General features: G+C 40.4%; 1 protein-coding gene and 1 non-coding gene across 4 annotated transcripts in view; one reads left to right on the top strand and one right to left on the bottom strand.

Annotated features, from left to right (window-relative positions):
* Nucleotides 1-24,642, bottom strand: part of BRCA1 (BRCA1 DNA repair associated) — an 84,077-nt gene that overhangs the window by 9,486 nt on the left and 49,949 nt on the right. For 2 of the 3 annotated variants that reach the window (XM_027774796.1, XM_006156085.3), the window contains exons 13-18: nucleotides 21,420-21,546; nucleotides 17,821-17,942; nucleotides 13,302-13,612; nucleotides 7,755-7,842; nucleotides 4,094-4,171; nucleotides 3,551-3,591 (exon numbers count right to left, since the gene is read on the bottom strand). In XM_027774796.1, coding sequence (XP_027630597.1) covers nucleotides 3,551-3,591; nucleotides 4,094-4,171; nucleotides 7,755-7,842; nucleotides 13,302-13,612; nucleotides 17,821-17,942; nucleotides 21,420-21,546 — 767 coding nt within the window. The remainder of the gene's footprint in view (nucleotides 1-3,550; nucleotides 3,592-4,093; nucleotides 4,172-7,754; nucleotides 7,843-13,301; nucleotides 13,613-17,820; nucleotides 17,943-21,419; nucleotides 21,547-24,642) is intronic. The other variant, XM_014590728.2, reaches the window with a different exon arrangement.
* On the top strand, nucleotides 2,390-2,489 carry LOC114009174 (small nucleolar RNA U13). Its single transcript, XR_003550629.1, has one exon. It is a non-coding gene; the product is annotated as a small nucleolar RNA U13 (small nucleolar RNA).

Below are 24,642 nucleotides of genomic sequence, written 5' to 3' on the forward strand. Positions count from 1 at the left end.
TGAGACTAAATGTATTTTAATTTTCAACATCTATCTCCTCTCAAAATATTCATTTAGCATTTGGATTAAACCACTGATACTGTGCTGTTATATAGATAACTGGAGAATCCCCACTCTCTTAAATCAATTATACATTACTATCTAAAGAAGTAGGGTCTTTTTAGATTTCCATAGAGAGATTTACAGTTAATGAAGCTAAAATGATAAACTATAGTGTAAGAGGTTTTTCATATTACTTTGACTGGTTAAGGACAACAGAATACATAATAATTGGATTGGAGGGGTTAGTTTTTTGGGAGCAATTTGGGGAAGAATGTTTAGAAAAAATCCTGACTGAAACTCAGATTGTAGGGAATAACACACTATTGCCTGAGTATCATGAAGAATAATGGCACAACTGTAACCGTAAGCTATTACTAGGGGAAAAACACTTAACATTTCCTAGTCACTTGAATAAGAAGTGTAATGATAAATTTGTCATTTATTTAATGATGATTTCCAGATTTATAGACCTGACTGAACCCAAGCTTCATATGATGTGTACAACTACCTACTTAACCTCTCTCTCTAGATGTCTAATATAAATCTCAAAATTCATCGTCTTAAATAGAAGTCCTGATTTGATTTCTGCCTTTTATTTCCCTGACTCTGTCCATCACCAACATGCTCCTCCCTTGTGTATATCTAATCTAGTATTACTGCCCAGCCATCGTGGCATATGGAGTAGTATACTGGACTGCAGCATTGAAAGCCACTGGCTTCAACATGGCTGACCACACGGTTGGGATCCCAGGTCAACCTGAAAACTATGCTGGGTGCACAAATGCCCAAGATCCTGATGAGCTAGAGGGCTGGGTAATGGGATCGTGGTGTGACGAGACCTTATTGAGGGTTCCTGTCTTTATCTCTCTCTTACATAACAATGTAGATATGTTGTTTCTCACGAGTAAGATAAATTAAACTCAAAAAAATTACATTACTAACATCTATCCTGCTGTTCAGGCCCCAAACCCAAGATTCTTTTACCTTATATAAGTTTAACCCATTAGCAAATCTTATCTCCAAACATCCTAAAGTAACCTCTCTTCTGTCTCCATGCTTTCAAACTTCCCTAAGAACAAAGCCTGAATTACTTGTAATGGCACATACCAATCCTACCTGACCTGAGCCATGTCTAGGACCTTCTCCAATTCCTTGGTCTAACTTCTGCCATCTAAATTCGATTCACCAATCACTACTGTCTACACTGGCTTATTTTCTGTTAATAAATCAAGTTAATCGATCAATTAATTAATTAAATCTTTTTTTTTTTAAAGGATTATTTATCGGGCTGGCAGGTGGTGTGGTGGTTAAGGGCACCGGACTCCCACATGGCTGACCACAGTTCGAGTCCTGGACCTGGTGGCTTGCTTTCTCACTTTCCCTCTCTCTGTCTCTCTCTGTCCTTCTCTCATTGTCCCTCTCTGGTCAAATGAAAATAAACAAGTAAATAAAGTTAAATAAAATAATTCTTTAAAAAAAATTAAAATTTGTTATTATCATCACCATCATCATCATTATTAGAGGGATTTTTGTTACAGGGCATGTGTACTTGTCAGAGAGACAGAAAGTGAGAAATCACTTCTCCCCCTCGCCCCCTGGGAAGGTGGCCACACTATAATGCCATCTCTTCCATTCTCCTCTTGGGATTTTGGGCACACACGCATATGCTTCTGGTGTGAGTTTCAAGCTTCTGGGTCTAGGACTCAAACCACAGTCAGTCATGTGGGAGTCCAGTGACATAACCATTATACCATCTGCTCGTCCCTATTATTATTATTTTTTAAAAGTTGACCAGAGAGACAGAAAAAGAGGAAAAGTGAGAGAGCAAGCTGCCAGGTCTGGGACCCAAACTGTGGTTGACCATGTAGGAGTCCAGCACCTCAACTACCATGCCACCTGCCAGCCCATGAGTGTTTTTCTTTCTTTCTTTCTTTCTTTCTTTCTTTCTTTTTTTTTTTTTTTTTAAGATTTTTGCCATAGGGCATGTGCATTTAAATTTTATTCATTCATTCATTCATTTTTTAAAAAGTTTGACCAGAGAGAGAGAGAGAAAATGAGAAAGCAAGCCACCAGGTCTGGGACTTGAACTGTGGTCGGCCAAGTTGGAGTGTCCAGAACCTTAACCACCACGCCACCTATTGGTTCCCCCATATGTTTTTCTATACAAAATCGTGTCATGACTTTTGCAACAACCCAATAATAGTTAAAAAAAGCTTTCACTAATTTTATTTAGCCTGATCTGTCGTCACCAACAGCTCTTAGATGGCTGTTCTAAAATTATCCTTCCTCCTACACTGTATCTTATTTACCTCGCACTGTTCTCAGTATCATAAAGAATACCATCTTGATCCTTTCGTGGTTTATTAGTGTGATGATTGGGTGTTCATGCTGTTGTGTGAGATGTGCCTCCCTTGAGCCTTGTTACAAACTCTTCACATGACCTGATGTAGGAAAAAAAGAATGTCCCTTCAAAAGAATATGATTTCTAAATAAATACATTTGCATATTATTATGGTGAACAGCCAATTTTCTACAAAGGTGTGCACATGTAGGATCCAGGTGGACTTGTTTCTTGCCCTTTGAATCTATTCTTTCTTTCTTCTTCTTTTTTTTTTTTTAAATGATTTCATTTAACTTTATTTATTTATTTATTTTTTTGACCAGAGAGGGACAGAGTAAGTGTGTGTGTGTGTGTGTGTGAGAGAGAGACAGAGAAAGTGAGAGAGTGAGAGAGAAAAAGAAAGTGAGAAAGTAAGCCACCAGGTCTGGGACTTCAACTGTGATGGGGGTCCAGCGCCCTTAACCACTATGTCACTTGCTGGCCCCAAATTTATTTTTTGCTTTATAAATTCCTTTTCCTGTCTTCAAGGGAAAATTTCTTTTCTTTCTTTTAAAGAGATTTTTGCTATAGGGCGTGTGCATTTGCCAGAGAGACTGAAAGGGAGAATGGAGATCAACATGAGTTATGCAGAAGGCCCACCCAGTAGTCACCCTCGGGACTCAACTGGTGGTTAAGGAAGTGTCCACCTCCTTAACCATCACCACATGCGCCCTCAGTCCCCTCACCCCCCATGAGTTTTAAGCTGCTGGGTCTGAGACTTGAACCGTGGTTGACTATGAGGGAGTCCAGAGAGGTAACCATTACGCCATCTGCTGGTCGCCTCAAGAAAAAGTTTCTTTTGAATTTTAGACAAACAAGTGAGTACACAGAACTTCCCGGTTTGCTCTATGTAACTTTTTTCTTTTTTTGCTCACAAGAGAAAAAACAGAAAGTGATAAATCACCCCTGAGAGATGGCCATGCCACAATCCATTCTCTTCTTGGGATTTTGGGCGTGCATGTACATGCACCTGGCCACTGGATGGGCCTTCTACATAACTCATGTTGATACCCATTCACCAAAGGAAATTTGCGGAACGTGCTACATTGACAGAAGGGAAGTAATTTGTTCATGACTACCTGACTAGTGGCACGAACTCTCTCTAAGTTTGTAACATCAAGTACTTACCTCATCCAGCATCTTTTTTTCTTTAATAGACTGGGTCACCCCTAAAGAGATCACAGAAAAAACAGGTAACATAGAGCAAAAGAAAATGCTTTCTTCATGGAGGTGGAGAGTTCAGTGACTCACAAAAGAGCACAGGAAAAAGGACAGAAGAGGGATTCATTCTCTATAAAACCAGGGCTCTTTAATAAGGCATGGGGCAGAGATTTCCTTCCAAAGACATAGTTGATGCTTAATATAAACATTATTTAAAAAGTGCCTGCTGCACATGGGTTCTGTCCATTATTAAATAAATCCCTAGTTCATGTGTCAACATTGCTAGATTAGGTCCTATTAGTTATAAAAGAAATCTATTTTCTCAGCATCACCAACTTATCTGAACAAAGCGATATGCATTAAAGATAAAGCTAGTTTTGTGATACTATTAAAGACCTTTTGGTAATTCAGATTCAGCAATAGCAAAAACCTTAGCTGTGAAAATGTTAGGTGTAAAAATGCAATTCTAAAGTGTTAAGTGGAGGACAGGAGAAATTGTATTGTACTTACAGAAATAGCTAACTACCCATTTTCCTCCTGCAATTCCCAGAAAATATTTCAGTGTCCGTTCACACACAAACTCAGCATCTGCAGGATGAAAAACATTCAAAAGATTATAAATTGAAAACAAAATCAGGATGTGCTACCTTCAGGACCTAAAGAGCCCCAACCCCTTATGTTCTCAAGATCAACATGGATTGATGATTCTGTCACTCTTGGTGATAGAATGAGAAACTAGAAACACTACTAATTACAACCAGCAGATGTGGATCTTTGGAAGCCTGGAAGAGGCTGATATAAAGTTAAGACCAGAGGAGGACCAGCAGTTGGCATAATGGCTGTATCACTGGACTCCCATGTCGTTGATCGCGGTTTGAGTCCTGGAACAGTGGCTTAAACTCACGCTGGGCACGTGTATGTACGTGCCCAAGGTTCTGAGAGGAGAATGAAGGAGAAGGGATTGCGGTGTGGCTAACCCCCCTGAGGGGGGGTGATTTCTCGCTTTCTGTCTCTCTCTGTCTTCCTGGCGAGTGCATGTGCCCTATAGCAAAAACCTCTCCAAAAAAACAAACAAACAAAAAAGTTAAGATCAGAGGAAATATCTATGTCATCTTCTATTAAGTCGTCGGGGAAGTCATGGCGTATTTTTCTGATTTTCTATGTAAAAATGTGTCATGACTTTCCCAATAACCCAAAAGATGCCAAAGCCAGCTAAATATCTTCACTATTTTGTTCAAGAAATTATGCAAGTAGGTAGTATTGATTGATGTGGACATAGAAGAGCTATTTTACTGGATGGTAATATATGAAAAACGAAAACAGTATTGTTGAAATCCTAAATCTCAAGTGTCAATATAAGTGGCAATTTTTGACCCCTAGAACTTCTCCCTGGGGAATCCTAACCCCCTAATATTTCAGAAAGCAACAGGAAAACAGTTATTCTCATGGTTTTTCTCTTGTCTACGTAGATATTTCAAAAAGCTATAGCTGAAGAACAACTTCTGTTTATTTCCCAGTGTTTCAAAGACCCTTTTGAAGGGACCAGCAGTTAGCATATAGGTTATGTCGCTGGACCCCCACGGAGTTGACCACAGTTCGAGTCCTGGACCCGGTGGCTTAAAACTCATGCCAGGCACATGTGCATGCCTGCCCAAGATCCCGAGAGGAGAAGGGAGAAGGGATTGCGGTGTGGCTATCCCTTCTGGGGGGCGATTTCTTGCTCTCTGTCTCTCTCTGGCTTTCATGTGCCCTGTAGCAAAAAACTCTCCAAAAAAAAAAAAGAAAAAGACCCTTTTGAAGAACTAAGCAAACTAAAGAAAGACCACTTGGATCTAAACAAAAGATATATTTAAATAAATCTTAAACACAGCATGCCACACACAAGTAGTAGCAGCAGCCATTCTCTCTCACAGAATTACTCACAATGTTTGAAGGTATTTGCTGAACTGCTACAAAAGCTGATTTAATAACAATATGCTTTTTTAAAAAATAATAATAATATGCTTTTAACTAAGAAATTTTAGTTAATTTTTAGTTCAAAAGGAGCCAATATTGTATTGCCTTTGAGCTTAAAGATTGAACTACTGGGACCAGCAGTTAGCATAATGGCTATGTCGCTGGACTCCCGCATAGTCGACCGCAGTTTGCGTCCTGGACCCGGTGGCTTAAAACTCACGCCGGGCGCATGTGCGTGTGTGCCCAAGATCCCGAGAGGAGAATGGAAGAGAAGGGATTGCGGCGTGGCCATTCCCCCGGGAGGTGATTTTTCGCTTTCTATCTCTCTGTCTCTCTCTGTCTGTCTGGTGAGCACATGCACCCTATAGCAAAAACCTCTCTCTTAAAAAAAAAAAAAAAAAAAAAAAAGATTGAATTACTTTAGATTTAATTTGCATTTTAAGTTTTCTTTCTTTGGCTTTGATCTAAACCTGTAGCTTAAGACATATTAAACTTTAATGACATTCATCTCTAAAACAGTAATTAGTTTGTGGTACTGTGTTCTGGCACCTGATTCCAGTAAGCACTATCCTCTGTGGTACAATTTTTACACAGAAACCTAAGATCTTACAGGTTCTAGGGTAATGTAATGTGTCCAAGGAGTTTGGACCCTCTGCTCATGCACCTGCAGCTCTATGAACAGAAACATCTTGGCATATACTACAATATAGCCAGAGAACTAATTTTGTTAAAAAGGTTTTAAGGTTGAGCCACAATCTGCCTCCTCTGCCTCCTGCATGCCCTGGTTTCTGTCTGCTTTATGGGGCCCCATGATGAGTCTAACTCCTCTTCCAAATCAGTTCTTCACATATTTGAAGATAATTGTCTTGTTCTCTTAAAGCTTTTCATTCTTTCATTTTAAACGACATTATTTTTCATTCCTTTAACAGGTCCTCATCATCTACCTCTGGAGAAACATTCTTCAATGTCAGTGACCATCTTAAATAGGACACAAGGTACACAGAACAGAGATCATCTTTCAGGCAATCACTCCAGTAAAGAATACAGCAGGGGTTCAAATATTTATTTCACTTGTTCCAGTCTTTAGGTTTATACTAATAGCCAAATGAAAACTCTCAAAGATCTCCTTTTTAAAAAGGAAGGTTTAGGACAAAAGAATTGTCCTTTGTTTTCTTTCTTTTTCATATTTTAGGGCTATCTCAGAGCCGTTACTGGACTTGTTTCTTGGAAAATTCTCAACCACACTCAAAGTAGGGGCTAGGGCCTCCAGATCTTGAGTGAGAATTTTTAAATTTAATTTTATTTGTTATCATTATTTTTAAAAATTTGACCAGAGACAGCAAAGAGAGAAAAATAAAGAGGGAAAGCAAGCCCCCAGGTTTGGGACTTGAACCACGGTTGGCCATGTGGTAAGTCCAGTGCCTTAACCACCATGCCACCTGTGGTCCTAAAAGGGAAGATTCTTTCCTATTCCATTCCCCCCCTGCCTTTTTTTTTTTTTAATTATTATTATAATAGACATTTATTTAAAGTAATACACCTCCAAGCCAAATACCTTCTAAATTATGTTTTGGGTTTTACTAACTTCATAGCCCAGTCTTCTCTCTCTTTTCCTTCCTGAATAACCTCTTTCAGATATGGTTCCAAGTAGAATTTATCCTCCTCACTTTTGTCCTCTACTCTTTAGGCAAGATCTGCTGCCTCAAGGTCAGGTCCAGTGTTCCCTTAGGGTGAAACATCCTGCCTTATAAAGGTTCTCAGGGAGTCTTCTTATGGCTTCTTTCACCTCTTCATTCTCATGTTGTATTATCACACATCGACCTCAGAGTTTATTGAATCCTGCAGCACTCTAATACCATTTCAAATGCCATCCAGCAACCGACCTGATGCTGCAATGGCTGGCCTGCATGCCATTTTGACCTGAGAACAAACCATTCCCCTCTTTGCACCACTTATTCTTCTAGGACTTGGGCTCTGCCTTACCATTATAGTCCAGACAGAAAGAGGTGATTCATCGTTCTGGCTCACTACCCTCCAAATCTTAACCCCAAATTAAAGAGAGACCAGGAAGTAGCAAAACAATTGCCTATCTTTCATAAAGTAGTAATTGACTGACTATTGGAAGACTATCATACATGCTACACTTAATGAATATTCCTATTTCTGTGGTTTTAAGCAGCAAATATAACATATTCTGTAAGGATTCTTGCCTTACCCGTTTTCATAATGACATGAGTAGTTTCTTTAGTAACTGCATTAGTAAAAGCAATGTGGTTTTTTCTGGCAAACTTCTGCACAAGCATCTGAAATCACAAGAAACACCGTATTATAATAAATTGCCTTGAGTACACAGTCTACAGTATTAGTTATCCTAGCTAAGGCTCCATTTTTCTCAGAAAAGGGAATTCTTTTTTTTTGGAGAGGTTTTTGCTAAAGGGCGTGTGTGCCTCACCAGAAAGACAGAGAGAGACAGACAGAAAGCGAGAAATTACCCCCCGGGGGATGGCCACGCCGCAATCCCTTCTCCTCCTTTCTCCTCTCGGGGTCTTGGACACGCACGCACACGCACCCGGCGTGAGTTTAAGCCACTGAGTCTGAGACTCGAACCACGGTCGACTACATGGGAGTCCAACGACATAGCCATTACGCTAACTGCTGGTCCCAGAAATTCGTTTTTTTTTTGAGAGGTTTTTGCTGTAGGCAGCGTGCGCTTGTTGGAGAGCGAGACAGACAGTGAGGGGGAAAGCGAGAAATTACCCCCCGGGGGATGGCCACGCCGCAATCCCTTCTCCTCCTTTCTCCTCTCGGGGTCTTGGACACGCACGCACACGCACCCGGCGTGAGTTTAAGCCACTGAGTCTGAGACTCGAACCACGGTCGACTACATGGGAGTCCAACGACATAGCCATTACGCTAACTGCTGGTCCCAGAAATTCGTTTTTTTTTTGAGAGGTTTTTGCTGTAGGCAGCGTGCGCTTGTTGGAGAGCGAGACAGACAGTGAGGGGGAAAGCGAGAAATTACCCCCCGGGGGATGGCCACGCCGCAATCCCTTCTCCTCCTTTCTCCTCTCGGGGTCTTGGACACGCACGCACACGCACCCGGCGTGAGTTTAAGCCACTGAGTCTGAGACTCGAACCACGGTCGACTACATGGGAGTCCAACGACATAGCCATTACGCTAACTGCTGGTCCCAGAAATTCGTTTTTTTTTTGAGAGGTTTTTGCTGTAGGCAGCGTGCGCTTGTTGGAGAGCGAGACAGACAGTGAGGGGGAAAGCGAGAAATTACCCCCCGGGGGATGGCCACGCCGCAATCCCTTCTCCTCCTTTCTCCTCTCGGGGTCTTGGACACGCACGCACACGCACCCGGCGTGAGTTTAAGCCACTGAGTCTGAGACTCGAACCACGGTCGACTACATGGGAGTCCAACGACATAGCCATTACGCTAACTGCTGGTCCCAGAAATTCGTTTTTTTTTTGAGAGGTTTTTGCTGTAGGCAGCGTGCGCTTGTTGGAGAGCGAGACAGACAGTGAGGGGGAAAGCGAGAAATTACCCCCTCAAGAGGATGGTCACGCTGCAATCCCTTCTCCTCCATTCTCCTGGGATCTTGGGCATGCATGCACAAGTGCCCAGTGTGATTTTCAAGCCACTGGGTCCACAACATGAACTACAGTCAGTCATGTGGGAGTCCACTGATGTAATAACCTCGACACCATCTGGTGGTCCCAAGGTACCTTTTTTTTATTCATGTCTGAAGTCTTAAAATAAATAATTTAGTAAAAATTACGTACAAATCAGAGGAAGAAATTCTAAAATAGTCCATGCTAGCAGACGTGAAAGTACAACCAAAGATTCAAAATAATATTAATTTTGCCTTTAATAGCAGACATCATTTTGCTTCCCTATGACAGTTTCTTTGTATGCAATACTATAATTTAGATTTATTAGCTTACACTTTATAAAGCTAAGAGGTAACTAACCTGCACATTAAGTTTTGTTGCAGGTATATGTGGTTTAAAACCAAAATTCAACCTGCTGATAGTTAACAAAACACTCAAGTCAAACTGCTGCTAAAGGTCAGTGCAAAAACTATCAATTGTCTCTTAAGGAGAAAGATTAGAAGAGACTCATATTTGTCACAGAAGAAACCTAGAGTCTTCTAGCTATTATCTATCAGCCAAATAAAAATCGATAGGCAGTAAAAGAAATGAACTAGATCCACTATGGGCACAGCTGACATAATCAGTAGCTACTGTTTGGTAAATAACTTGGTTTATCAAGGGCCATCATTTACTAGCCATCACCACCCTCGCCAATATTTATGTGCTGCACAATACTGCAATGGAGGTCAGGCCATCTTTCTTTCATGCCGCCTCACTGCATACTGCCATAGGGCACTGAAAAAAGGCAGGCCAGGGAAGCTAATGACATCCTCCCCCTTTTGCCACTGCCCTCTGCCAGGATCATTAGCAATTCGGAACTGATTAATTGCTGAAATCCCAGCCTTGAAACACTGTTCAGTTAGAAGAGCAACTGCTGAAAAGATCATCTTAATATGGGCTTCAGAATTAATCATGTGTAATGCAGTCAGGAGCTTTCATCATAAATTTACCACACTTCAGCAAGTCTGAATAGAGCTCAAAGTTTTCCTCTTTGCTTGTTTAAAGACAACATGTACCCAAGTCACTTGTTGTCTAATCTGTAGCTCAGAATTGCCCATGGCAAGAAAGATTAGATCATTATAGCAATCTCAGAAAAATTGAATTTATAAAACTAAGGAATAAAGAATGCTAATTTTCAATGAATAAATAGTAATTCTAGGCGTGTGGGCAAGTAATCAAGAGCCGTTTAAACAGACACAGGTAAGACTTTTCAGAGCAAGTTGCTGGGATGGACAAGGGGCTATGAGATGAAAATGGGAAGAGCCACCACCTTGCACTTCTTCACTGCATCTAGCAGGGCACGCAGCCCAATTTGTCCTTTAGTAGTGGAACACATCTGGTCAGAGAATGCTATGCTGAGTCACTACCTATGGAGAAGTTAGGATGAGAAATGTTACTTATCTTTATTTCTTTTTGGAGAGGTTTTCGCTACAGGGCGCGTGCGCTCATCAGACAGAGAGAGACAGAGAGACAGAAAGCGAGAAATCACCCCCCAGGGGGGATGGTCACACCGCAATCCCTTCTCCTCCATTCTCCTCTCGGGATCTTGGGCACGCACGCACACGCGCCCGGCATGAATTTTAAGCCACCGGGTCCGGGACACAAACCACGGTCGACTACGTGGGAGTCCAGCGACATAGCCATTACGCTAACTGCTGGTTCCCAAGAAATGTTCCTTATCTTAGGGAGTATTTATTAAAAAAGATACTTCAGAATGACTTGGCTCTCCTTCAGTGTGGAATAAATGGCACCCGATATTGAATCCATTTGATGATCTGGTGTGTTATTTTATCTTTTTTATTTTTTTTGGAGAAGTTTTTGCTATAGGGCGCGTGCGCTTGCCAGACAGACAGAGAGAGACAGAGAGACAGAAAGCGAGAAATCACCCCCCAGGGAGGGATGGCCACGCCGCAATCCCTTCTCCTCCATTCTCCTCTCGGGATCTTGGGCACGCATGCACACGCGCCTGGCGTGAGTTTTTTAAGCCACCGGGTCCAGGATGCGAACTGCGGTCGACTACATGGGAGTCCAGCGACCGTAGCCATTATGCTAATTGCTGGTCCCTATTTTATCATTATTTTAAAGAATATTCACTCAATTATTTTATTATGAAGTGATACCAATGACAGTTACAGGGGAGGTAAACTTCCCAGGATCTCTGAAATATAAGTAGTCTGAGTAAAAACAAAATTTCAGTGGTTTTAGTAATTTAAAGGGTATTTTTCCAAAATGTGTAACAATCCTCCCTTTTTTTCTCTTACTTCGGTTTTTGCCATAGGGAATGTGTGCTTGCCAGAGAGAGACAGAGACAGAGAGAGAAAGTGAGAAATCAGCCACTGGGGGGAAGGCTATGCCCACAGTGCCTTCTTTTTCCTCTTGGGTTTATGTTGCGTCTGGCATAATTAAAAAAAAAAAGAATTATAAATGAATGAATTATTTATTTAGTTCCATTTGCTATTATTTTTTAATTTGGCCAGAGAGAAAGGGAAAGTGAGAAAGTAAGCCACCAGGTTCGGGACTCGAACCATGGTCGGCCATGTAGGAATCCAGTGTCTTTAACTACCACGCCACCTGCTGGCCCTATGTCTGGCATAATTTTCAAACCATGGAACCTGGGACTTGAACTGCAGTTAGCCACATGGAAATCTAACCTTAACTACCATACTACCTGCTGGACCCAACAATTACAATTTCTGACATGAGGGGCTCAAGGAGTTGCCCAAATCCTAATGGCAAGGAGTGTTGTAGGGTAGAAATGACAGAGCAGGCTATTAAAATCAGGATAAAGACAAACACCAAAAATAAGTCACTACCCAGCACTATGTCTAAAATCAGTCTAAATTTAGCTCAGCATGCTAAGATATAAACCAAGACCCCAAACGTTAACCAAATGGGGGGGAAAATGCCTCTTGGAGAGTAGAGATATGCCCACTTTTTTTTTTTTTTTTAGATAAAAAGAAAAAAATTTTTTTTTCTTCTTTTTGGAGAGATTTTTGCTATAGGGCGCGTGCGCTCGCCAGACAGAGAGAGACATAGATAAAAAGAAAATTCAAATTAAAAAGCTCTATATTATATATACATATATAAAGTACTACTTTTTCTGCTAATATTTAATTATTTTCCTAAGTAAATATATGAGGGTACTTAAAAACAAATCCATGCATAATGTTCATAATAGGCATTTCCTATGAACTTTTTCTTTTCAATTTTATTATTACTACCTTTTAACCTGACCAGAGAGACAGAGAGAGAGGGAAAGTGAGAAAGCAAGATGCCAGGTCTGGGACTCAAGCTACAGTCAGCCATGTGGGAGTCTAGCACCTTAACTACCATGCCACCTGCCAGCCCCCTTCCTTTTCTTTTAATTATATAAATTATACATGCACACATGAGAGAGAGAGAGAGAAAGAAAAAGTAGCCTTCATAGGGTCTCCCCATATAATTCCCTCTCGCCAGCTTCTAGCTCCTCTGGATCCTGGGTATATGGACTTGACTGATGTGTTCATGTGTATGTTTTCTTTTTTTCCACTAATGATAGAATGCATGTGTGCACACAATCAAGAGAAACAGAGATGTACAGAGAGGAAGAGAGATAAGCACCCTCAACAGGATTTGGTCATGTCACAATCCCCTTCCTCTAGTCCTCTAGCCCGCCAGAATCATGGATATGTATACCTATGCCCAGAGTGTTTTCAGGCCAACTGGGCTGGGAACGCCGACACTGGCCGGCCTGTGGCTTACTTACTGTGCCAGAGGCTGGGCTTCAGTGTGTTTTTTGAGGCCAGCCTGGTATCTGAACCATGGTTGCTATGTGGCTTCAAGCACTGTAAGGTGCCAGTGGTACTGATATGCCACAGGAACCAGGCCTCTGTGAACCTTTTTAAAGACCCTCCCCCCAACCCGCCCCCCCACACATACCTTGAATCTAGCTTTTTTAGATCTAAATTTTCAGAAATTAGTATTGGAAATTAAATAACAAATAATCATGCTTGTTTTCTAGATTTCTTCCTATAGATTATTCATCAATAGGGCCTACATAAAACTATTTGCAGTATGTCAGCCTTGTCTCAGTTATTAGGGAGATAGATATAGGACACTCACAGATTCTTTTGGGGTCAAGCCCGACACCACCATGGATATTCTTTTGCCGACTCTTTCTGCTGAAGATGTCAGTTCTGGATTCTCCCTGCTCTTGCTTTCTTCCCTCACAGCGTCTCCAGCAGTATTAGTAGTACGAGCAGCAGCTGGACTCTTGGCAGAATCTGCACCTTGAAGTTGGGATGATTTCAATGTAGAGATGGAAGCTGGCATGTTGTAAACATGAGCTGGCTCTGGGGCTCTCTTTTCAGGGGGATCAAATTCAGGGTCATCAGAGAAGAGACTGATTCCAGATTCCAGGTAAGGGCTTCCTTCTGAAAGGAAAAGAACTTTAATCTAAAAGAAAATGTATCTTGAATTTCAACCTTCCAGTCTGAAGAAATGAAAAGACCAATTAAGTTAGGTTAAGAGAAAAATGGGTACATTGATGCACTATGGGTAGAAGTGCCTTAACTTTTTGAAAAGATAATAAGGCATGACATAGCAAAAGCCTTAGCATTTATTCATCCTTTCGGTCAATTCCAGTTTTAGAAATGTACCCCAAGGAAAGACAGGCAAAGGCTTGGTCATTTGGTCATGGAGATGTTCTCTGAAGCCTTGCTTTTAATAGTGATTTTAGAAACAACCAAAATGTCCAACAGTAGATTTAATAAATCATGACACATCTATTCCAGTGGAGTACTCTTCACTCTTTAGTTTGAATATAAATGATATGACACAATGAAAATGTTTCTAATATATTAAAAAGAATAGCTAAGAAATATCTATTGCTAATTTTTAACAGAATTATTTATTTATTTAATTCCACCTGTTATTATTATTTTTTAACTTGTCGAGAGAGATAAAAAGGGAAAGTGAGAAAGCAAACTGCCAGGTTCGGGACTTGAACTGCAGTAGGCCATGTGGGAATCCATTGCCATTACCCACTACACCACCTGCCAGCCCTGAAAATTTATGTTTGACAAGCATTTTTAAACAAATTTTATCACCAGAGGGTGCATGTATGCAAGAGGGGATGGGGAGGAGAGGGAGAGAAAGACAGATAAAACACCTCATAATGGGATGGGGAAATGCTATAATCTTTTTATTTCATTTCTTCATCCTGTCAGAATTTTAGGCACAAAAGTGCCCAGTGTGTTTTTCAAGCTGCTGGAGTTGGATTCCAACCTGGTCAGCTATGTGGTATCTCTATGTACTGTGCTTAACTGCTGTATGACAGTTTTGGCTCAAGAAATGTTATTATGACCATAGTTATTTTATTTATTTAGTTTTGCTAGAGGGCATGTGCACTTGCCAGAGAGAGAGAAAGAATCAGGGAGAGGAGAAAGCATCCCCATGGTGAATGGTCATGCCACAATCCTTTCTCCTCCATCTCTCTTTCCAGGATTTTGGCACACATGCACACACACCTCAAGCTGCAATGTCTGGGACTTGAACTGTAGTCGGTCATGTGGGATCCAGTTGCCTTAATCACCAGACCATGGAACAGGCCCATTTTGATCACAAATATTTTACACTTCTTTTTTTCCTTCTATTTCATTTTATAATTTCTTATCTGCATTTAATTATTGTATATCTTTGTGGTGCACCAAATGGATTTTTAAAGCACGCATGTGATGTGCAACAATTAAGGATAATACCATATTCATAATTTTTCAATGAAGAACACTACATTTGAGATATATATATAAGCTTGGCAGGGTCCATTTTTTCACTATGACCATATTTTAAAAATAAAAATTAAGGGTTCATTGGTGGCATTGTGGTTAAGGAGGCTGGATCCCACATTGCCTGTAACACAGTTTAAGTACTAGAACCTGGCAGCTTAAAAAACCTTCCAGGTACTTGTGCATGTCCTCTCAGAATCCCAAAAAAGGGAAAAGCAGAAGAAAGGATTGTGGCATGACTATTCCCCATGGGGGGAGGGTGTTTTCTCACTTTCTCTCATCCCCTCTTTCTAGCAAGCACACATGCCTGCTAGTAAATTAAAAAAAAAAAAAAAAAAGTTAAAGTGAAATAATTAAACAAACAAAATAATATTTTATTGTAAACTGATAGGAAAACATGTACATATTCCTCTTTGTTTCCTATATTGTCCAGTTACTAGGTAATAAACATAGGTAGGGTGTTAAATTTAAAGGAGGTAGGTGGCATGGTGGTTAAAGGTGCTGGACTCCCACACGGCAGACCATGGTTCAAGTCGTGGATCTGGTGGCTTGCTTTCTCACTCTGCTCCCCCCCCAACTCTCTCTAATCAAACTGGAAAATAATAATAATAAATAAAGTTAAATAAAATAATTCTTTAAAAAAGTTAAAGTAAAATGTATATTCTAAAAAAACTATAAGTGGATTTTGATTTTTCCTGTGCTAAAAGATTTTCATTCCATTTTCGTACAAATTTAAAAGAATTTTTAAAAATATTCAATTTTTATTAAACTTTATTTATTTATTTACTTATTTTAATTTGGCCCGAGAATGACAGAGTGAGAGAGAGCAAGAGAGGGAAAGTGAGAAAGCAAGCTGCCAGGTCCAGGACTCAAACCGCAGTCAGTCATGTGGGAGTCCAGTGCCCCTAACCACCACGCCACCTGCTAGCCCCTCTACAAACTTTTGTTTTCTTTGGAGAGGTTTTTGCTATAGAGTGTGTGTGCTCGCCAGAAAGACAGAGAGACAGAAAGCGAGAAATCACCCCCCAGGGGGATGGTCATGCAGCAAAATCCCTTCTCCTCCATTCTCCTCTCGGGATCCTGGGCATGCATGTACATGCACCCGGCGTGAGTTCTAAGCCACCGGGTCCGGGACGTGAACAGCAGTTGACTACGTGGGAATCCAGCGACATAGCCACTACGCTAACTGCTGGTTCCCCACATGCTGTCTTTTAAAAAATAAATAAAACTGAATAAATAATTCTTTTTAAAAAAAGGAAAAAAGGTTTAAAAACGTGACAAATACTCTTTGTTTCTACATCCATTAAACTTTATTTATTTATTTATATCCATGATGACACCATTACTTTTTCACTTAATAAACCAACAGATATCATTATCAAATTAAAAACAGCAAAGATACCATCCCTGAAACATTTTAGAAACTAGTATTATTTTTTACAGAATTATTTATTTAACTTTATTTATTCATTCATTTATTTTATTTGACCAGAGAGAGAAAGAGAGAGAGGGAAAGTGAGAAAGCAAGCCATCAGGTCCAGGACTTGAACTATGGTCAGTCATGTGGGAGTGTTCAGCACCTTAACCACCAAGCCACCTGCTGGCTCTGAAACTATCATTATTAAGAATCATGCATAGCTAAGTAGAATGCATTAGATTCCTAAAACGACCCTAACGAACGGCCAAATACCACATCTGATGCCAAATAATGCCTTTTATGATAATGTGTTTTTGAATATTAATTAAAACCTTCCTTTATAAATTAAAACTTTGATTTACAAGCCATAAAACACAGCATTTATTAATGTGATTTACAAGGCATAAAATGGGTAGTCATTTATATTCATTAATTCTTAAAAGAAGAGCTTACTTTGGGATTTGACTGATTTTTCAACAAAGGGCAAGCCTAAAACTATTCTAGGGCTTTAAAACTCTTATTTAACAGTGAAGTCAAATATTTAGAGCACACCATGACTCTCTTGTACTCAAAATCATTAGACCAATAGACAGATTAACAGCTCCAATAATTTTCAAGTAAACTTAGATTAACCTTCAAGGTATTTTTTCTTTTCTTTAAGGAGAATTATTTAATTTTATTTATTATTATTCTTCTTTTAAGAGAGATTTTTGCTATAGGGTGTATATGTTCACAGGAGAAACAGAGTAAGAAAGTGAGAAATCACCCCCCTAGGAGGGATGGCCACATCACAATCATTTCTCCTCCATTCTCCTCTTGGAATTTTGGGCATGCATGCACATACTCCTGCCATGAGGTTTTTTTTTTTTTTTTTTTTGAGAGGTTTTTGCTATAGGGTGCGTGCACTCTCCAGAAAGACAGAGAAAGAGAGATAGAAAATGAGGAGTCATTCCCCCACCCTTAGGGGGATGGCCACGCCAGAATCCCTTTTCCTCCCGAGATCTTGGGCATGCATGCACATGTACCCGGAGTGCGTTTAAGCCACCGAGTTCGGGACTCAAACTGCGGTCGACTACATGGGAGTCCAGCGATGCAACCATACACCATCTGCTGGCCCCTATTTATTATTATTATTATTATTTTTCATTTGCTATATTACGTATACTCACCAGAAAGAGAGAGACAGACAGACAGAGAAAAAAGTGAGAAGGTAAGCTGCTAGGTCTGGGACTCAAACTGTGGTCATCCATGTAGGAGTCCTGCACTCTAACCATACCACCTGCTGGCCCCTCAAGTTATTTTTCTAAAATGGGCTTAAGTATAACTGAAGCATCCATGATACACTAGTACATCTGAAAGCTGACAAACCAGAATATCTTTATGTAGGATTCAGAGTAAAAGAAAGTATTTTTTTCCATTAAAGAAGATGAAATATTACCTAGATCTTGTCTTGGCAAGTAAGTCTTCTCCTTTAAATCATGTGGTCCAGACTTTTCCAGTTGTTGCTCCTCTACATCAACAACCTTAACGAGCCCCTCTTGAGACAAGCAGTTTCTAGACCTAGGAAGATGGATGGAAAGAGAAAACCATCACTACCATTTGTGGAAGGACTAATCATACTTTCTAGGCAGTCAAAGTGTAAATGAAAACAGTGTACTGTCAGAGACATCCACAATGACTAGTAGAAAGGAGCCCATGTGATAGCCCGGAAGTCTGGATTCATGTTGCCTGCCAACATGCCATGGCCGACTTACATCTCCCATTAGCGGCTGGTATAAGCTAGTATAGCTCCTAGCTGTCTGAAAGCATGTCAATAAATTTTACCAAATGTACCTACTGTTACTTACTAAAATTGTTATTTATTTATTGGGTAGTCAGAAGAGTCGTGATGAAAAAAAAAATTTTTTTAAATGTAAAAATAGGTCATGACTTTTCTGACAACCCAATATATATTTTTTGTTTTATCTTATTTTATATTTTGTTAGAGGGTGAGTGCACATGCCCAATGGAGAGAGGGGGAGAAAGCACTCTCCCAATGGGTTGTGGTCATACCATAATTTCTTCTCCACTTCTTCACCTTAGAGGAATTTTGGACATGTATGTACACATGCTTGATGTGTTTTTCAAGCTCCCAGAGCTGGGATTTGAACCATGTAGGATCTGGCTCCCTTTATCACCAAGTCACAAGCAAGTCATCAAATTCTATATACATTATTCCACTTGAGTTTAAATGATTATGTTATCAATGGAATCAGATTTTTTTTTTTCAAAAAAAAGAATGATTGGGAACCAGCAGTTAGCGTAATGGCTATGTCGCTGGACTCCCACGTAGTCGACCGCGGTTCGCGTCTCGGACCCGGTGGCTTAAATCTCATGCCGGGCGCGTGTGTGTGTGTGCCCAGGATCCCGAGAGGAGAATGGAGGAGAAGGGATTGCGGCGTGACCATCCCCCCTGGGGGGTGGTTTCTCGCTTTCTGGCTCTATGTCTCTCTGTCTGTCTGGCGAGCACATGCGCCCTATAGTGAAAACCTCTCAAAAAAAAAAAAAAAAATGAATGATTTATTTATCCATTCACTTATTTTTAATTTGACCAGAGAGAGACAGAGAGAGAGAGAGGGATTCAGAGAGAGAGAGGTTAAGAAAGCAAGTCACCAGGTCAGGGACTCAAACTGTAGTCAGCCATGTGAGAGTATCCAGCGCCTTAACCAACATGCTACCTGCTGGTCCCCAGAATCAGATCTTTTATGTAGACAGTTGATTGATGTTGATACCTCTATACTCATTCTTTCTATTCAATTCTGGCAGAATGTATTGTCATCTTGTCTCCTGCTTTTTCTTTCTTCTTTTTTTTAATTGCTAGAGGGTGTGTGTATTCATCTGAGATTGAGAGAGAAGGGGGGAAAGGGAGAAAGCATCCCCACAATGGAGTGTTCATTGGTCATACCTCAATTCCTTCTTCTCCATTCCTTCATCTTGTCAGGATTTTGGCCATACACATACATGTGCCTGGCATGTTTTTCAAGCTTCCAGGGCCAGGACTTGACCTGTGTAGTTGGCCATGTAAGATCTGGCTCCCTTACCTACCAGGCCATGGGGCCATCTTTTTCCCGTCTTTTCAATGTCCAAAGTCATTCTAAAAATAAAAGGTGGGACCAGCAGTTGGTGTAATGGCTATGTCGCTGGACTCCCATGTAGCAGACCGTGGTTCGAGTCTCAGACCTGGTGGCTTAAACTCACGCCGGGTGCATGTGCGTGCGTGCCAAAGATCCCAAGAGGAGAATGGAGAAGAAATTGCGGCATGGCCATATGCCTGGGGGTTGATTTCTCTCTGTCTCTCTGTCTTTCTGGCAAGCCCATGTGCCCTATAGCAAAAACCTCTCCATAAATAAATAAAATAAATAAAAACAAAAGGCAAATATAAAATATTGTTAGAAAAGTCATATGCACCCAGTGAGTAGCTCCTCTGCTCTTTTGAGTGTTTAGGACTGCAAGATAAGATATTTATCAATAGATTTAAAGGGTCTCAGAGATTAATTAATTAACTCAAACAATTATTGGGTGTTTATTATGAGTAAGGCACTAAAACTAGGCCCTGTGAATTGAAGATAAGCAAGATCTAAATTCCTGCTCTCAGGCAGTCTAGTGGAGGGAGGAATTCAATCAATGTGTAAGTTTTATGATGGAAGTCTCCGTAGGGTACCTGCAGGAGGAGCAGGAACCGAAATATTTAGTCTGAATACTAAATGAACAGTTAGCATACTAGGTTAAAACATGCCATGTCATTACCTATAAACATGGCTTTTTTTTTTTTTTGGAGAAGTTTTTGCTATAGGGCGCGTGCGCTCGCCAAACAGACAGAGACAGAGAGATGGAAAGCAAGAAATCACCACCCAGGGGAGCATGGCCACACCACAATCCCTTCTCCATTCTCCTCTCGGGATCTTGGACACGCATGCACACGTGCCTGGCATGAGTTTTAAGCCACTGGGTCCGGGACGCGAACCGCAGTTGACTACATGGGAGTCCAGCGACATAGCCATTATGCTAACTGCTGGTCCCAACATGGCTTTAATGGCTACAGAAGCTCATCTTTCGTTCTCTGTCACAGCCTCAGAAACACATCCTTGGTCAAATCCAAAGGGATAGGAAAAGGTGACTTGATTAGATTACTGACATCCTGTCACTATTCCCAGAAGGATAAGTAAAACACATGCCCGCAATAACAACTCAGTAAATGTGAACTCCTTTTTCTTCCTAGAGTCTCTTTTTCCTGAACTATCACATAGGACAGTTCTGGACTTGTCCTTTTACTTTCACAGACTTCTTAAAAAGATCAAATGAGGAAGTAGGTAAAGTATTTCTGAAAGTATAAACTGCTAGATAGTCTTAGATAAATAATGATTTGAATGCACATTCCTTAAAGATACTCCGATAACTTCTTTAGGTAAATCAACAACAAAAACTTTTTCTAGAAAGGCAAAAATTTTGGGGCCAGCAGGTGATATGGTGATTAAGGATGCTGGATTCCCATGTAGCCGGACCGCAGTTTGAGTCTCGGACCTGATGGCTTGCCTTCTTACTTTCACTCTCTCTCTGTCTGGTCAAATTAAAATAAGTAAGTAAATAAATAAATTTAAATAAAATAATTCTAAAAAAAAAAAAGAAAGGCAAAAATTTCAATTGGGTAAAGGTTGTCTTAAAGTTTACCATTAACCTTTAGGCTTATTAAGATTTTTATTCTATCTTATTTTGACCTTCAGAAGGAACAGATCTATCAAACTGCACATTTTTCTTTATCTTTCTTTTTTATTATTTAAGAACGATTTTTTAAAGATATTTTTAAATATATATATATATATATACACACACACACACACACACACACACACACACAAAAGAAGTGTCCCAGAGAAAACAATAGGGTAATATAAGTGTCTATGAACACAAAACTGGAGAGAGTAGACTGAAAGAAAACTAACTATGAGAGTTCAATACAATAAATCTGTTATTTAGATATGATAACTTGACATCTCTTACCTTTTCACTTCTGGCTCTTTATTTTTACTAGTGGAACTCTCTGGAGATCCTTGCAACTTGTTAGCAGAAAGGTTTTTTGGATTCAGGCTTACAGGATATTCATTACTTTTCTCTGAAGTTAATTCTGCTTTAAATGGAATGAGAAAACAAACAAATCTACTTTACTTTTCTGTCCTGACGGTGATAATCCAGGTAAGAATAACAATTTTTTCAAAAGCAGCAATCTGTGCCAACCAAATTGGTTTTTAAACAAGTATATCAGACAAAATTTTTTAAGCGCAAGTGATATAACAGACAGATAGATGCTAGCACCAAATGGAACTAATGATTTAAAAAGGATAGGGACCAGCAGGTGGCATAATGGCTATGTTGCTGGACTCCCATGTAGTCGGCCGTGGTTTGAGTCCCAGACCCAGTGGCTTAAATTCACACCGGGCACATGCGCAAGCATGCCCAAGATTCCGAGAAGAGAATGGAGGAGAAGGGATTGTGGCATGGCCATCCCCCCTGGGGGGTGATTTCTCGCTTTCTGTCTCTGGCGAGCGCACGCGCCTTATAGCAAAAACCTCTCCAAAAAAAAAAAAAAAAATCAAAACAAAGGATAACAATAATAAAAGGTACACTTTAAGTCTGAGTAAATAAAAGTACCCAGCTGAAATAAGGCTGGAAAAGAAAAAAAGTCCACATATTTATATTTTTTGGTCCTAGATAAGAAAATAAGAATATGCGACAAATTTTTATCTCTGTAACAAGCTAAATTATACTCAAATCCCTTCAAATGATAGGGATGATAGGTAAAGAGTTCTAGAAAGCACAAAGCACATCTCTTTTTCTCCCCCTACCGCCTCCACACCAAAGACTGTATGTATTTTAAAGGTTTGAGCTTTAGCCTATATGGAGAAACAGATGAAAAAGAAAAAACAGGTGACATTTTGCTTTACATTGTCAATTACTGAAAAACAAGTAAACTCACACAACAAAAACTCAAACAAACCCTCCAAACCAACAAATATGCACACAAAAAACCCAGGTCAACAAGGAATCTTGAAGTAATACATGGAACAAAGGATGAAATGGCACAAAAAGGTAAAAAACACAAAACAGAGGCAAGGCAACGTTCTGCCATGTTAGTACATCTTTTTATTTATTAATTCCTCTAAATATATTATTATTATTTTTTTAAGAGAGATTTTTGCTATTGAGTATGTGTGCTCTCCAGAGACAGAGGCAGAAAGCTAGATATCACTGCCCCCTCCCACCGCCCGAGGGATTGGCCACACTGCAATCCCTTCTTCTCCATTCTCCTCTTGGGATTTTGGGCATGCATGCACACGTACCCGGTATGAGTTTCAAGCCGCCAGCTCTGGGATTTGAACTGCGGTCAGCCATGTGGGAGTCCAGTGATGTAACCATTAGGCAATCTGCCAGCACCTCAATTTATTTATGTATTTATTTATAGAATTATTTCAACTTTAATTAATTAATTATAATTTGACCAGAGAGGGACAGAGTGAGGGGGAGAGAGGGAGAGGGAGGGGAGAGAGAGAGAGAGAGAAAGAGAGAGAAAGTGAGAAACCAAGCCACCAGGTCTAGGACTTGAATCACAGCTGGCTATGTGGGTGTCTAGCGCCAGCTGCCAGCCCCCCCAAATATATTATTATTCCACTACATTCTAGGAAGTGGCTTAAAGGCAGAATTATTATTATTTTTTTTTTGGAGAGGCTTTTGCTATAGGGTGTGTGCACTCACTAGAGAGACAGAGAGACAGAAAGCAAGAAATCACCCCCCAAGGGGGATGGCCACACCACAATCCCTTCTCCTCCATTCTCCTCTCCTGATCTTAGGCACGCACGAACACGTGCCTGGCTTGAGTTTAAGCCACCGGGTTGGGAACTCGAACCGCGGTCGACTACATGGGAGTCCAGCGACACAGCCATTACGCTAACTGCTGTTCCCCAGAATTTTTTTTTTTTTGGAGAGGTTTTCGCTATAGGGCACGTGCGTTCGCCAGACCGACAGAGAGAGACAGAGAGACAGAAAGCGAGAAATCACCCCCCAGGGGGGATGGCCACACCACAATCCCTTCTCCTCCATTTTCCTCTCGGGATCTTGGGCACGCACGCACACTTGCCCAGCGTGAGTTTTAAGCCACCGGGTCCGGGACGTGAACCACGGTCAACTATGTGGGAGTCCAGCAACATAGCCATTACGCTAACTGTTGGTTCCCCCCAGAATATTTTTTTAAAAACTGCCAGAGGGTTTATGCACTTGCCAGAAACACGGAGAGGAAGGGAGAAAGCACCTCCCAATGGGATGCAGAAATATTTAAAAAGTCAAATCAAAGAGCTAATAATTACAAACTTCTTCTATTCATTAAAATATCACTGATTACTATCATTCATTTTGAGTTTTTATGAGAAAAGTTAAAATCTACAAACTGAGGTAGAAAACTTAAACAAAGGATTGTATTAATTAAATTGTTTTTAAGACATTGAGTAGCCTGGGGGGAAATAATCATTGATTTCCTGAGTTAATCTCCAGATGCATTATTTATAGTTTCCTTTATGCTTGTCTGTTCTGGACCTGTGAGTTTCTAGGAACAGAACTCTGCCTAGTGTTACCAGCTGCTGAAGGCAGCGTCTAACCATGAATATAAGTATGATTTCTTCCCAGTTACAGGGTGATACTTGGTAAGTATAATTGGCAGCTTCCAAGGAATCATAACAAACACAATTAACCACTGGAAAGGATTTAACAAAAAAGAAAAAAACAGTGAAAGGCAGAGGAAGGTTCAGACACAAACTCAACTATTAAAAAGTCACACTAGGGGCTGGCAGGTGGTGGTTGGGGCACTGGACTTCCACATGGCCAACTGTGGTTCAAGTCTGGGATCTGGCACCTTGCTTTCTTGCTCTCTCTCTCTGCTCAAATTGAATACTATTACTAGTAGTAATAATAAATAAAATAATACAAATAATAATAAATAAAATTAAATAGTTAAAAAAAGGTCACCCTATTAGGGCCAGCAGGTGGCATGGTTAAGGGTGCTGGACTCCCACATGGCTGACCACGGTTTGAGTCCTGGACCTGACAGCTTGCTTTCTCATGCTCCCCCCTCATTCTGTCTCTCTTGGGTCAAATTAAAAATAAATAATATAAATAAAATTAAACAAAGTGATTTTTTTTTAAATTATCTAATTTTTAATGCTGGTAATGAAATGTA

The sequence above is a fragment of the Tupaia chinensis genome, unplaced genomic scaffold (genome assembly GCF_000334495.1).
Source record: "Tupaia chinensis unplaced genomic scaffold, TupChi_1.0 Scaffold000477_2, whole genome shotgun sequence".
Lineage (NCBI taxonomy): Eukaryota > Metazoa > Chordata > Mammalia > Scandentia > Tupaiidae > Tupaia > Tupaia belangeri.